Genomic DNA, 16681 nt, shown 5'->3' with positions numbered 1-16681 from the left:
GATCCTATCCTTAGGTCAGAGCAAAAGGGTTTCCTTATTCTTCATCTGACCTCTGAAAAAGTACCAGAAYAAAACTTATGAGCCTGTGCTATGACTCTCTCCTCTTCTGCCCCCCCACTTTTTTCAAAGACATTCATCCAGGAGCGTTGATTCTTCTGAATATACCTTAAGAAATTACCTACATAGCATCAGTTATTGAAAAAAGCACTAATATCCAAAACACCCCTCTAAGAATGAATTTGAGATAATATCCTCAAGTATCTTCTGTTTACCCACTTTCTACAAAAACTTTGTTTGAAATGTAAGGATGTTCTACACATATACAAAAGCCCTGCTGTAATATACAGCAAAGGACTCACTGTGACTGGACATTTGCATTTCTCTCTGCTAAATTAAAGATGAATAAAGACACATCTAAAACCACAAGGAGCTTAAAAGAATGTCAGATCACTAACGGCACCGGGTTTTTTTTACACATTTAAAAAGGCACCAGTCATGTTTTGTTTAGTTATATTATCCTTTATTATTTTACAATGTATTTCAAAAACTTTTACAGATGCCTTAAACTGTTCTACAAGAGCTGCAATACTGTCATAAAAGCACACCTACAGACCGAATGCACAAACAAACTGTAATACCTACTGGTATTGAACCATTAATATCCAAAGGGTGTAGTCTTTTAGTAAATAGATGTGCAGTAATGCAAATGCAAAYAGATGTTAATGCAGAAAACCAAAACTCTGCATTCATGGCTATAGAACAGAGGACTTTTCAAACACATTTGGTACTGTAACATTCTAGACAGCAATATGAGTAGTATTACATATTTAAAGCAATACATGCCCTGAAAAGCCTGTATTTTCAATCTGTGCGTGTAAACCTGAATCAAAAATAAACTAGATATATTAAAAAACATGAGACATCTAGTCTGCCAACAAGATTTTGTTTCATTTTTTTTCATAGAAGACAATTAACCTGGGTGGGTGAACTCTGACCTGCATTATTATTATTAACTTACATTATCATATCCTCAGCATTTCTGTAGTATTACGACAGCCGGTGAGTTTTTTTAATTCCTTGTGCATAGGCACAGGGGAATAATTCTGATGCATTAAATTTCTTTACTGAGTCTCCAAGTGGTAAATATGATTCATATTATAGCAAATACATTACCACAAAAAAGCACTGTATAATGATGTTTATAACATGTTTCAAAGTTCTCAGCTGTATTTCTCTGGTATAACAAAGCAGGGGTGCTGCAGTTTTMAAGCACTGTGTATTGAATCCTCTCACGCACAGTGTTTATTAACAGCTCAGATATATTTAATTGTCTACCTACAGAAGTTTTGCTTTTACTATCACTGCTCCTCACTGGAATTACTAAGACATCTTTAATACTGTCTCTAATTTACAGGGCAAAGCCAATTCTTTGCATACATTTTTAAGCCAAGCTGATGTACTTTCATGGAAGTCTCATGAAAGACATTAGGAGGGAAGAGTAATTATATATCAGAATTGTTAGGGGAAAACAAACAAAAAATAGTTATAGTCAAAATTTACGAGTGTGGCACTGTGGCAAAAGAGGCATTCTGTCCTGCTTTATACTTCAAGTTTAACATTTTAGTTACCATTAAATATTTCCTAACAGTAAACACCATTTCTTAATCAAATATAGTCTACATTCCTCTACATTCCTCTGCAGGCAGAGCTGCAATGGGTCATCACTACATTAGACCACAGCTTTTTCTGCTAGTCTTCCCAGCTAGCCTAAACAGCAGTCAGTGGTATTTATTAGTTTTATATATATATAATATATATCAGTCAGTCACACCCATCATTACAAATATGTTCTAGTTTATTTACTGTACAATGTATGTATACATATTTGTTTATTCAGTCCCTTTTTTCTTATCTTAAGCACTCCAATGGTTAAGGGCAGGCTGGGAAAAAATACATCAAAGGGTTACACATTTCAAGTCTGTAGTGATTCTAGTTTAATAGCAAAAGGGGATCCTCGTGCTCATGSTGTGAACACGGCTGGCAAAAACAAAGGCAAAAAAAAGAGGCAGACTGCATTTTTCTCTGGAGTCAAAATCTAGAAAATTGAAAAAACGTTAGTCCAAAGGGATGTAGAAATGAAAAGGGCATTTCATTTAATGTACAACTGGAGCCATTAAGAATTTTCTTTCACAGAGGCCCTGAGACTTGAGTTGAATGGATTCTCTCTACCATGTGTTTCACGTGAAGTCAAACTTAACTTAAAGCTCTATACGTACAGCATAAACATTTGGTATATAACAGTGGACCCATTTTTAAAAAGTGAAGCAATAAAATCTACATGAAAAACTAATGAAAGAACAATTTGATTGGAGGCCTCTGTCCTTTGACCCCTGCCCTATCAGGCTAAACGTCCAATAAAATGTAAAATGCAGCATACATTTGCTTAACCTAAAATTTTYGTGATGATTTATTGCAAATTGCACTTGGCAGTTCACCACACCAATGGAAAACTGGCCCCCTTGTTGGTTCATTCACACAGTCTTTTAACACCAAATACAAGTCACCAGTAGAAAGATCTYGACAGAAAGTTTGCTGCTGTGCTGAGCCAGCTTGCTGCACCTTCTGGGTGTGACCCAACACGAGACACCGCTTTGTCCTGTTCCTTCGTAGGGCTTTCATCTTCTGGCAAATACTCAGGTAGATCTGTGTTCTGCTCTACTTCCACTGGAGTATCTTGGAACGGAACTAGCATCTGGTAAACCACAACAGATTAAAGTTGAGTCAAATATTCTAAGTTAAAAGAATGAACCAAAGTTATATTATATACATGTTCAAGGTAACAGGCATGCAGATTGCAAGACTCCTCCCCATCACCCAATACAGCAAGAATATAAATAGAACCTACTATGCTTAGAAGATACACAAGAAAAGCTTCGGCTTAATAGGGAAGAGAAAGTATCAAATAAATACAGACTACCTATTCATGTAGTTGTGAAACAAAAGCACATCAGCAACTCCAAACAAAAAACCCATCAAGTTCATTGTGACCTTTTTCATATGATTATGGAGAGAATCAATTACAGTACTTTTGTCCTTCTGAACAATAATTTCTGTAAAAGTGTTCTACACGATCATATCCTGATATAGGATACTCTTGATTCCYCTTGCATTGGATGTGTAGCAGTCATGTATAATAGTATTGCCTACCATCAGATGTTACAGGYACAGAGGTGCTGATATTAATACAGCTGAGCTGTAACTATCAGTATTTAGAAAGATACAGATCCTACCTCCTCACCACTTTCACTTTTCACAACTTGCTGCGCCTTCATAACTTTGGTTGATGCTATTGCCGTTGCCAAAGCCTACGAGTACACATAAAAAAAGGAAGAGCTCAGTGCAACAGAATGCAGTAATGTGAGGATCTGGAGGATTACCAAGCACTTACCTCTGCTTTTAAATCTGAGCGAATTCGGACCACGCACCTTTGCACAGCCATTTGAAAGGTAAAACTAATAACACCTTTAATTTTCAACAAGGCTTCTTCACAAAGATTCCTTCGAGACTGAAAAACAAAAGTCCCACAGCTAAAAACCATACCGTGTGAAACACTGAAACATGATTCATTGTTAAGGCATTCCTGTATGTCTCAAAGCACATGGTTACTCAACCATACTTTTGCAACAGAAAAACTAAGACTTACATTTTAGAACACAAATATTAGTCCCTCTTGCCACAAAAAAAAAAAAAAAATTGCTTACACTTTAGAAGTCAAAGAAGGATGGAATCAACTGTAAATAATTAGAGAAAAGTGCTGAAAAGCAAAGAATGTTTTTCTCTGTATGATCAGCTAAACAGTCCCCTCTGGTTAAGTTCTGATTGACTGAAGTGCTCATTGATGAGTAGTTAGTGTTTAAGTTGCTATTTATCAGACACCTTGGCTCCATACTGACTGAATGCATCAAAGCAGCTGTTGTATCTTTCAGCTGCTTCATCTGTGGCAGCTCACAGACATCATGGCATAGCATACGATTAATTCTTATTTTAAAGGGAAAGTATTTGGTTAATARCCCACAGAACGTTATGTTTAAAGCAAGCGACACCACCTACTGTGCTTTAACATTACACTGACCCATATTAGTTGCATCTGTTACATTACCTTAGAAGGTTCTATTTTTTTTCCCTTTTAATATTTGCACAGGATGGTTGTAACAAAAAGAATTCAAGTATACTTGGAGAGACGGCTTGCACAGAAGCAGATAATAAAAGATRGACTGTATCAGAAATAAACTGACAGCCTTTACATAGGTTAAAAATAATTATATGCCTAATTTTTTTCTTCCTGCAAGGTTTTAAATAACTAGTTATTTCAAAGCATATTTACATTAGTTACCAAAAAATCACTGGTCAGCATTTGCTGTGTGCACAACAAGCAAATTAAATTCTTTTAATCTCTGGAAGAACTAGCAATTTGAAGGGTTTTTAGCAGTTTAGCATATATAGACACAATTCATTTGCGTAAGTGTATACTGAAATAGTTAACATTTTTGCATTTTACAACGAAGAGCTCTATCAGATGGGATACCTTTACTACAAAAAGGAAATATTTGATGCAAAGATGATAGGCTGCATTACACAAATGAAAGTTGAAACCTACTTGTGGACACAGGAAGCAACACATTCATAGCTTCTTAGCCTAAACAAATAAATTTCTACATGGATACACASTAATTCTGTGACAGAATTCAGCTTTTTACTCTTAAGATCCCAGGTGAACCACAGGTACCTCAGTTAAATTCCAAATGAGGCTTTCAGTTATCAGATAAATGGTGAATAATTTCTTAAAAGACAAAACTTATTAAGGTCCGTACAAACTCCTTTAAAAGCTGGCAGCTTGGCAGCCACCAGCTTTGCTGCACAGACATACTTTACAAAAGCCATTTGACTGGCAGGCAGTCACAAACCCCAGCAATACACAAATAACTTTCCACATGGTACTCCTGAAGCATGGGCACCGACAAAAATTAGRTTATTTCCTTGCACACCAAACCCTGATTACCATGCCCCTCACAAATAACTCCTAAAATGCACAGACTAGAAAACTGAGGGGCATGCCACAAACTCTTGAATTACTGCCTTGTTTTTTACCTTTATCACCAAATTTGATAATCAGACATAAAAATTAAAACACCTGATCCATTAAACAAATGACCTTTCCCCTCTCTTCCTAAAACAATCAATATTTACTATTTGAGGTTTCAAAATCCACGAGCATTTGTAGGCTCTGCAATCATTCCTAACAGCAGTTTCCATTTACAAATGGAAAGTACTGAGAACACTATGTCTAAAGCTCTGTGTTTACTCACTACACCTTTTCAAACYCATACATGCAACTTAATATTCTTTGCTACTTAAGGAATAAACTATTGAATGACACTAAATGGCTTTTGTTGCTCACAAGCTTTATCACCTTCCCAGTCCCAACTTATCATGACATTTAAAATAGYATTACAGGGATGTTTTCACTTCTGGTGGGCACCTTGAGTATCATCAACATTTCTTTAATCATCTGATGAAATAGAGAGCTATGTATATAAGTATCTCAGCTTCTGCACAGCCAGATTTTCCTTTAACAACAAGCTAGGAAAACATGCTGGTGTAACCTACCTGCAGTTTTGCTCTCAAGAGATGAATATCTAAATACCCTATGCTTTTTCACAATACCTTTGCCTCAGCATTGCAGAGAGAAAATTCCACAAATATCACTAAGCTCCGTTTGTTGAAGAAAACAAATGACACATTTTAAAGATAGAACTGGATTACAGGCAAAATATCTAAACTCACAAAGTAGAAGTGGATGAAATTTCTTGCTTGGAGATACCTGTGAACAAACAAATCAACTACAAGCTTAAAAACAATAACCTATTGGACCAAATTAAAAAAAAAAATCACAGAGTACAAAAGCCAATGGTGTTGACAAAGCACTGCCTTTCTAGATAGAGTAAGTGCTGGAAGGACAAAACTGTAAAAAATATTTGTATAAAGTGAGCTAGAGCAGCATCTCATTTTTAAAGGAATTAACTATGGTCTTATGAAAATAGAACAGTGGGTACACTGTTGGTAAACTGGGCCTGTGGACATGCTTACTTGGCAAAATGTAAAGCAACAAAGCAAAGGATCAGGTTTGATCATTTAAAATGGGTACAAAACTGAAAGATACAGAGTCCGGAGGGCACTTGTGGATAACATGCTTAAACAGCCTACATGCTGTTTGGCAGCCGTAAAAAGGCAAACATGGCCCTGGGGTGTTATCTACAGGGGTATGGTAGATAAATCTGTAGAAGTTATTCTGACATTACATAAAGACTCAGTGAGACCTCATTAATTCAAATGCCATTYTGGTCACTACAGTAGAAAAGATCTCACAGACAATGAAAAGATGCAGCAAAACCAACTCAAAGGAAATTCAGCATTTCTAAATTAAGAATTTTAAAGGCCCTAGTGTCTGAAATATCTGACAACTAAAAGGAAACTTTTCTTAGATTAACACACTTATACAACCATAAGATATCCTYAAGTGAAAAATGCTGAAGGCACCTTGTTTATTCTATTCTTCCATGAAAATGGAAAGAAAGTTAAGAGAGGTGGAAACAGAARTTTTTTAGAGTAATTAAAAAAACATCAAGAAAACTGCCTTAAAACATCTTTAGATATTCTGAGTAAGCTCAATTTACGCAAGATTTTATACATATCTCATGATTCAAAACACAATTCACAGAAATTGCTGACAATTGATGATGTCACATGAGTAGCTTGGGTGGGTTTCTATGGTTAAAATACATCTCAGTATAGCACACTCTATTTACACAAACTCTGTAGGCTTCCTTACCGAATCATCGAGGCCATCTATATGCAAAACCACTGTCTTGGCACGCTTATTTGTGCTGCCGAGGAAAAACTGTGCTTTCCGCCGACGATAATTCATCTCATTCACATTGTCCATGTCTGACATGTTGGAAGACTGAAGGATATCATAAACTTCAGAAGCCAGAAGTTTAGTCTCTCCTGGTGTAGTGGTCCTTAAAGAAAAAAAGGCACTAAGATTTCCAAGTATTAGGTTTCATATTAGTACTCCAAAGAGCTAATGATTACATCCTTGCAACTGGAATACTCGGTGTGGTACAATCAAGACATGACAAAATTGTTAATTGGGGAGAACAGAAATCAGGTAAAACTATTTTCTTTTCCGACTCCAGTTCAGTCGTCGATTTGTTGATTCTACAATCRTTATAAACAAGTCTGTTCTCAAACAATATAARAACAGTTTACATMAGTTTGACAACTMCAAACCAAACACAGTGGTAGATGGYCAGTACCTCCAGAGTTACTTCATAYTGAGCTTTATTTCTYCTATAATGAAACTTATCCAATTGCCTTGTGACATGTTTTGTTTCCCATTTTCCTTGCTAYGGAACAAAAATAATTTCTCTGTATTACTGGCATCTTTTCAAATGTTTCTGTTTGGTAACTTTGGAGAAGAAAACACAAACTTCCTTGAAGAATCCAAAGGTTATCCCTGATTAGACTAAAATTTATACTATGAATTATATGACAGCATTTTTTTAGACAGAAAAAAGTAGACAATAGACTCAAGATATATTAAATTCTTATGATTAATTAAAACTTATTTTAATAAGGTACTAATATAAATCTGTTGTCCAAATTCAGCCCTGYTTTAATTATATCCATGATTTAAAGCTTTGTGCAGAAACAAAATTATTACTGCATCAACTTGCAATTAATCTTACAATGATGAATGACAGCTTTGCTGCTTTGTTTAGCAAACACTAAGTAAGTAACAAGTACCTTTAGATTTATTTTTTTTCCATTTGACTTCCTTAATTACCAGACATTAAACACATTTCCCATCCTACCATATGGACAAGAGAGAATACTAAAGCAAGCATGTYAGGAGTTCTCGGCTTGTGGGGGTCTTAGCTAGCCTTTTTTTCTTTACTTCTCTGCACCTTGTTTTGAACAGCACTGATTTGGAAAAGAAAATGTCAGTTCTTGTCATAATTCAGTAGATTAACAACATTCATGGGGGAAAAAAAAWKRAAARRAAAAAAATGGGAATAAGCAAATAACCAAGACCTAAAAAGGGAAAGCATTCCAACATATGTTCAGTTTTAAATACATGCTTACGTTCTGCTTTCCTATAGTGAAAAATTGTTTATGTTAATTCACAGAAACAAGTGCTGGGAACTCACGAAGATTTCAACTTCATCCTTCCATAATTTATTGGAAAAAGTAATAGAACTGATGATAAAGCCACGCAAGTGGATGTCTTGAGGTATTAATAAATCAGCTTTTGCTAAAGTGACATCAAGTTTAAGAAATTAACCCACCTATTAGTTCTGCCAATTTCTTTCAACAGCAATCCTGTCCATGTTCAGTGATTTACAATAGACGAGTTTTATTTTTTGCTAAGTTTAAATACCACTCACTACACAAACTATTGGAAATGTCACTATTCCACCTACAGCACCCATTATGCTGTTGGTAAGGGGTTTTGCTTCAAAAAAATTGTACTATTGCATCACAGTTTAAAAAGAAGTCAGGAAGACAAATGAGAAATGTGAAATAAAATATCCTTAATATTTGCCATGATATGTATGTATATATGTGCATATATATACATACCTACACAAAAGAAAGAGAATTTAAAGTTGTCAACATGTCAGCAAATATAAAATATTCAAGGGCCTAAAAGCAAAAAATCAGTGATTTTCAGACATGTTTTATTGTCCCAAAATTACAGTTGGCACAGTTCTTGGCAACYAATGACCTGCTATTAACTGTACTAGTGAAACAACCTGTTGATTTTAAAACATGTAAGTAAATCAGGTCTTATTTGACACATTTATTCCAAGATCTTCCTAAACCAGGTCTATACTAGTAAATTTTATGTGCATACACACATATATACTCATATGCTCAAAAAAGATACTCAGATAATTTCCTGTATTTTTCCAAACAGAGGATTATTASTATCTACCACTAAACTACCTCTACTATCTTAAAAAAATTGAAATGCAAGACTTTTACCTTGTATAAAGAAAAATCTGTAATAAGTAACTGATTGTGTAATAAAAAGCAGCAAGAAACTTGGACACTACACYAGCAAGAACAATGGCTGCCACATAGGAATATCCAATTTCAAAAMAGTCACAAGTAAAGGTTTTATTCTGTAGAAATAAAATACAACACTTTGAGCAAGTCAGGTAAACAAAGAGGCTCAAAATTCCTGAAAAAACCTTCTAAAACTTTAAATGCACTGGTAAAATGAATGAGTACATGTTTTCAGCAACCTGTTACACTTTCATTAAAGCAATTTCTACAAAAGTTGTAAAAATAATAATAGAAACCTTCATGTCTTTATATCAGATTAGATCAAAGGACATTTTTAATGATGAGGGTGGTGAAACACTGGCACAGATTACCTATAGAAACAGGAGATGCCCCATCCCTGAAACCATCAACATCAAAATGAACGATTTAGTTGCAGATGTCCTGCTCACTGCAGGGGGGTTGACTAGAGAACCTTTAAAGGTCCCTTCCAATCCAAACTGTTCTATGATTCTATGCTCTTTAAGGAAAGAAAGAAAAAGAAAATTTATCTGGAAGCAGGTATAATAAACCCTTTGTTGCAGAACCAAGGTGATTCTCAATGTTGACTCTGTTTCTTTATATACAATATTRCTAATAAAAACAACTATGAAAATGCACACAAAATTAAACCACAGAACAATGGAAACTTTTTTTTTAAAAAATGGGAATAACTCATGGGCTGTGGTTTTGTTGCCTAAAAGGAGAAAACTTTGTGAAAAGAGTTCTAAGGTACTGACACAGGACCTCCCAGCACCTGTGTGTCAGCAGTTTCACACAGCAGTGCCAATAGCTGTCTGACCCAACCTCCCAACACCATCAGAACACCACAAGGGAACCCTAACTCTCACTCCAGTAGAGCACCTCAGTCACCACTTAAGGTGCAGGTACATATTATGGAGTCACTATGCAGCTAGAGCTTCTTTGAGAACAAGCAATCACTGCAACAATCCCACCAGGGACATGGCACAGCCCCCGCTGCTAGAGGTTTTTAAAATACAGTTGGWCAGAGCATGACAGACTCATCTCTGTTCCCTTTCCCAGGAAAGGTTGGACAAGATGATCTTTCGAGGTCCCTTCCAGCCTGGGCTGTTCTGTGATTCCTTGACTAGTGTTCTGTTAYCCTGTTAGGGAAATGGCAGCATCTACTTAGAGCAGAGTAACAGTTGGCAAGAGYTGGTTACCATCTCTTTCAGAAGCAGTAACGTCTTACATTACTTCAGCAAGACTCAAATGCCTGTCAGAAACCCAACCCTTTATTTTTCACTGAATTCCTGAATTCCTGTCATCCTAGATTGCTGCCTGTCCTTCCATCATGTTCACCCAAGACTGGCTGTATAAGTAAAATGAACACAGAATCCAAGTGACATGTGCTGTATCTGTCAGAAGAGRATAAAATAAATAGTTCTCATTTTCTACACAATTAAAAATAACTTTGTAAACATGGTCCAAGTGCCATAGAGGTTTTATTAGCATAACAAGACATTTTTTAACTTTTAGCTAACCTTAAAGGACACAAAAACTAACGGCTACAACTCCAAAGGCATGTGTGATGTGGGCAGAGTATGGATGCTTGGAAACTGTGTGTAAGCAGCATTACAGCTGTACAAACAGCTCGTGACTTAAGTGTATGCAGAGCATCATAAAAGATAATAGAAGGGCCTGACAACCTTCCTAGCATAGCTTCATCTGCTGCAAAGGTAACAGAGACTTAGTTTCTTCCTTTAAAAGAAGCATAAAGACYGAGAAAGACTAATATAGTGGATATTCCCCTTTTAGAGAAGGGCAAGACATAARTAAGTTTATAAAAATATACATGGGGGGGGGGGTGAGTGTGTAAAAGATAATCTTATCCTTTTTTAAGCTATAATACTTTATGCACCTTTTTTTAAATCAATGTGTACATACATGCATATGACATACTAAGTCCTCCATCAGAGGAAACATGTAACCCATAACCCTGCTCAAACCAAAGCAGTGTGCAAGAGCACAGGAACAATCATGTGCCTTTCCTGGCATTCACTGTAAAGACACRTTAGCCAAACATGTAACAAACACACAACAGCATTTCATCAGCGTGYTTCTACTGAGTTTATAACCTTGACACAGGAGGTTTCCAAATAAGAGAGGATTTTTCTTTAMGCAAGATTCAATTACCTCCCAGATTCTATCAAAAGGAGATTTATTCCATTTAATTTCAAATGTTTCACTGCTGTAGTAATTCTGCTTTTGGATGTACTTGCTCAGTTTGTCCATTACCCACAATAAGATGTCAAGTTARTTGTCCATTGACAAAACTTCAAGGCTCTGATAATCTCTGAATTCCTAGGAAGGTGACAGAACAAATCTGAAGGTGTCCAGGAAGGGAAAGTCATGCCTGAGCACCCCAGGAGCCTTCTACTTAATGACTGACTTCACTGGGATAGGAGAGCAAATGGGGACTGTCTTCTAACRTTGTTTCTGTGTTCCCCACAGGGAAGCTGATGAAGGACAGACKGGCTCAACAGATCGTGATGTGGACTGAAAACTGGCTAGATGGCCAGTCCCARAAAGTGGTGATCAAGGCCATGAAATCTAGCTGGAGGTCATTATCTAGCAGTGTATATCAGGGGTCAAACACCAGGTCCCATTCTGTGCAGTAYCTTCATTAATGATATGGGGCACAATGGACCCTCAGCAAGTCTGCAGATGACACAAAACAGGAAGGAGTGACAGATACATCAGACAGCTGTGCCAGAGACCTCAACAGGCAGGAGGAATAGGCTGACAGGCACCTCATGAAGTTCATTCAACAAGGCCAAGAGCAAACTCCCAACCTGGGGAGGAATAGCCCCAGGCTGGCTCAAGTCAGGCACAATCCTGGAATGAYCAGATGGAAAACAGCTTTGCAAAGAACCTGTTGGACATGAAGATCAGCATTAGCCCCCTTCTGCCCTTGCAGCAAAGGTTACTGGTTATCCTAGGCTGCATTAGCAGGAGTGCTGCCAGCAGGCACAGGGAGGTGATCCTGCCCCTTTAGTCAGCACTGGTGAGGCCTCACCCRGAGTGCTGTATCCAGGTCTGGGCTCCCCAGTACACAGGATGTATGAACATGCTGCACCATCCAGCAAAGGGTCAGGAAGATGATTATGGGGCAGATGAGAGAAGAGTGAGAGAACTGGGAATGTTGAGTCTAGAAAAGGGTCAGAGGGGAGCTTATCATTATACTTAAATACCTGAAGACAGGGGACAAAGAAGACAAAGCCAGGCTTTCTTCAGTGGTGCCCAGTGATAGGACAAAAAAAAAAAAAAAAAAAAAAAAAAAAAAAAAAAAAAAAAAAAAAAAAAAAAAAAAAAAAAAAAAAAAAAAAAAAAGAAAAAAAAAAAGAAAACTGTTTCACTGTGAAGGTGACTGAGCATTGTCAGAAGCCGTCCAGACAGGCTGTAGAGTCGCCATACTTGAAGATACTCAAAAGCTGCATGAACATGGTTCTGGGCAGTGATTTAGGTGTCTGTCTAAGTAGAGAGATGGACCAGAYGATGAGATGAGGTTCTTTCCAACCTCAAACACCCTGTGAGTCTGAACACATTTTGAGAAGTCATTAARCGAATTCAGCAATACACAATGGAACACATCCATTTTTAACTACTTGTGGACCTCTAATTTTTCAGTTTAAGACTATTTTAGAAGACAGGCTTTTCTGTAAGTAAAGCAAAAATCTATTTAATTCTCCTGCCAACTACTTTCCTTACACATTGTCTCCCAAAGCATTTTGAACACCAGCATACACAATTCCAATACATCTGATGATTAGAAACACTGATTTCAGAAAGCCCCTGCTCCCATACTTAGACTTACAGTTCACTGCTCAGTCCTAAATTGTTTTATCTTAAGGCATCATGAACTAAAGGCAAGACTAGATGCAAAAAGCAAGGCATCATTTTCAAAGTCATTAAAACTTGTCAATTGCTATTTCAGATGTTTTCACCTACATAGATTCATCCTTCAATGGTTAAGGTTGRAAGGAACCTTGAAGATCACCCAGTTYCAACCCYCACTACCATGGACAGTGACACCTTCAACTAGACCRGGCTKCTCAGAGCTGCATCCAACCTGATCTTGAACACCTCCAGGGATGGCACATCCACAACTTTCCTATGCAATCTCTTCCACCTTTGCTTAGAGCAAGACCTTATTACACACAGTCCACAGTTGCCCAGGAAAACTCCTGAGATTATTACACCTTATAATAACTATTCACAAACTCTAATACTAAACTTAAAAATCCAATACTTCATTGGTTCAAACATGACACTGACTTTAGGAAAACACTGCTCCTGGTTTTCTCACTCAAAATATATATCTCTTTGTAATTCTACTTAGAGTAATAACTGTATTTGACAAATATAGTATAAAGCCAAAAATGAGATCACACAGGCAAACTAAAGAAATATTTTCAAGTAACTTCACAACATCAGTGTATTTAAGCTCACTCAGCAGTTTACATTTTTATCCCCTAACTGAATCTGATGTAGTTCAAGAGTACTCAATTTGTAATATATGGACCAATCTCAGCCTTGTACTGACTGATCTTTTTTCCTCAGGGATGGTCAGAAGCAAGAGAACCAAAACCAGAGAYGATTCTCAACTTCTAGCTTTAGAATCAGGCATCTCACAACTCAAGGCTGGCCTGTGGGGCTAACCTGTGCAGGGCCAGGAGCTGGACTCAACTCTCCGTGTGGGTGCSTTGCARCTCARRATATTTTATGATTCTCGGGATACATGAAGACCTACAGCTCATTCCCCTACTCATGGAGAGGAGCTACAGTATATTTCTCTAAACTGAGAAACCTCTGTAACAAGAGTGCAATCAGAGGGAGACTATTATAGAACTCACCCCAGAATTCTGTTAAGATCCAAGAAAAGAAAATGACACACAAGAACGGTACATTTTCAGTACACCAGTTACAAAACAACACTTTCACATACAGAGTGTCTGCACCAAATATATTATAACCGTAAGTAAAAGGGCATGACATACAGCCTTACAAATCATGGAAAAAGGCCATGGTACAGACAAACAGAAAAAGTGGATGCACTGTATGGTTCATCACTGTATTCTTTGCTCACTAGTACTTGGGAAACCAACACAACAAAAAGAGCAGGACTGTAAAAGCAAAATAAAAAGCAGCTAACAGTGGTGACGGAAAGAGAAACTCAAAAATAAGGAAACAGACCTCAACATTCTTGAGTTAGCACAGGTATAGTCTTCATCGTGTCATCATGATGATATCTCAGAAAGTAGTACTCTAAAGCACAGGTCATTAAAAGAATCCACCACACAACYGAAGTCTAACAAATATGAAGCATTTGCAGAAGAAAAATGTTTTCATTATCCATATCAGATATTTGGCAAGACCTCAGCTGAGTCCCATCCTAAATAACCTAACCATAAATTAAAAGTAAAAACAACTCTCTGACTCAGCTTACAGTCACAGAAGAATCCTAACAATGAACACAATGAAGGACCGAATGAGTAATTTTTCCTTCAAAATACTAGTTTGAGAGACAAAAATACATGTTTGCATTTACAGAATGATGCAAGCACCTTCTGAAAAAGTTTGAGAAAACTTACTTCACATAGAAGCAGGTATTATCATTTGATCCAAATCCTTTTCATACATGCAAGTAYTATCTCTATAAGGCAGAGCTAATATATTTTCCTAGGACCCTAAGCAGTGATATTTTAAACCAGTAATAAACCTCATTCACTTCAGTAAGTGTATTAGTAGCCCATATGACAAAAAAAGCACAAGTAAGAATTTCATGRTTTGACATAAATTCTATCTAAATACATTGCTGGGCAAGTGCATGCACATCAGAACCTTARAAGTATATACATGGTAGAGATTCATCATGTAGTTATGGGTAACAAGTGTCTAATCAACATATATTCAGATCAATTATGCRTGAAGACCACTGATGTATTTGTTTCCAGGTGAATGATTTCTTTGAGAGCCCAAAAGGCAGAAATTGTTTCCAGTAACTAAAGGGAGCAGCAAGCTGCAGAGTTGCTACATTCTCTAAGAGCGGGGGTGGGAGATCACTAATCCTTGATTTTACAAGTGAGATACAGTGATTGACATGGTTTTGATGAAAACTTTGAGTATGAATGACAAGCCTAAAGAAAGAGTATGGTATTAGAGAAAAAACAATCTGTTTCAAGACAGTTATCTGATCTTGCTGCTTTTCTGCCTGTTGTGCTCCAGTGCCAGGGCAAGATTCCTTCTTATCTCCAAGAATGCTGCTTTTTCTTGCAAGCTTTTAATGCAYACAGTGGGCTCACTCAGAAGCACATAACTGTTCTCCTGACATATTCCAGACAACAYGAACATTATTTGAAAACAACTTGAAGAGTAGCATTACTTTAGTGCACACCTTCTCAGARCTATTACCATGCTACACCTCAGTTCCCTCTAGCCCCAAAACACAGCAAAGACCAGGTATTACAGAGCAGCTAACRAAAGGATTACCACCTGCTTTCTGAAAAGAAAGAAGCCAAAATCCTAATAAACACAGACAGCAAGATCCTTAAGTTGGTCAATAACCAAACACATATGAAGCACAGTAATGGGTTAAAAACAGGAAAAACAATTTTTAGGTGTAGAATAGGAATAACAAGAGAACCTGTAGGACTGGACAAGCTTTCATAGACAGAATAAGCAGCAGTACTATGGATCTCCAAACCCCAACACCAAGCAGGTGGACTGCTCAGTGAACCTATGTGCAGTCTGAGTACAGTTTTGTTATGTGACTACACTCCAGTGGTATCAACCACRTGCTCCAAGGCTGTTGCACCGTGGAAACAAGGCAAGGTCGGACAGATTTTCCTAAAATGCTCTCTAGAACTGCGAGATGCATGTCACTTGGCAAACCTTCCAGACTCCACTCATGTTACTAGCTGCGACAATTTGACCAGGAGAAACTAAACTAAAAAGCTTGTAATGAACAAGGAAACCTGGTATCTTAAGGTTGATTTTTGTATTGAACAAGATGTACCCTACTGAAGTCAGGAGTGAGGATTGGATTTCATAGTTCCACTTTCASCTCTATTTACATCATATACCTACTGGCCCTGAAAACGCACAGAAASCCCATGAAAATGCCAGCATATTCTGAAGACTGTTGAAAACAAATAAACAAAAAAGCTTAAATATTAAATGAGTTGTAAATAACAGTAAAATYGCAGTACAATCCCATTACCTGCTGTAAAATCAGCGACTGTGATATAATTTAACTATTTAGCAAATTGATTAATTACCCGTACTTAGAACATTTTCCTGATTCATTCTATTGTCCGCTGATCACAAGAAGAGAATGAACTTGCAAGAATGGGATAACAGATTTGAACATATGCCATATGCTTAACCCAGCTATTCATCCAATTTTCTTTAACTCTTGCTATTTATACACTAAATGGAAAATCAACTTTTGATCTCCCACAGCTTGGTATCAACCATATGGGCATACTCT

General features: G+C 37.1%; 1 protein-coding gene across 4 annotated transcripts in view; it reads right to left on the bottom strand.

Annotated features, from left to right (window-relative positions):
• Positions 1 to 488: 488 nt before the first annotated feature.
• The window catches only part of ARMC1 (armadillo repeat containing 1), a 34242-nt gene continuing 18049 nt past the window's right edge, over positions 489 to 16681 (bottom strand). For all 4 annotated transcript variants that reach the window (XM_057380301.1, XM_057380300.1, XM_057380299.1 and 1 more), the window contains 4 exons: positions 6890 to 7079; positions 3449 to 3565; positions 3291 to 3365; positions 489 to 2752 (listed from right to left, as the gene is read on the bottom strand). In XM_057380301.1, the coding sequence (XP_057236284.1) occupies positions 2561 to 2752; positions 3291 to 3365; positions 3449 to 3565; positions 6890 to 7079 (574 nt within the window). In that variant the 3' untranslated portion in view covers positions 489 to 2560. The remainder of the gene's footprint in view (positions 2753 to 3290; positions 3366 to 3448; positions 3566 to 6889; positions 7080 to 16681) is intronic.

Source organism: Malurus melanocephalus, unplaced genomic scaffold (assembly GCF_030028575.1).
Source record: "Malurus melanocephalus ecotype Western Australia unplaced genomic scaffold, MMel_1.1 scaffold_443, whole genome shotgun sequence".
Classification (NCBI taxonomy): domain Eukaryota; kingdom Metazoa; phylum Chordata; class Aves; order Passeriformes; family Maluridae; genus Malurus; species Malurus melanocephalus.
The sequence above is the reverse complement of the archived record's forward strand: the minus strand, read 5'-3'. Positions and strand labels throughout refer to the sequence as shown.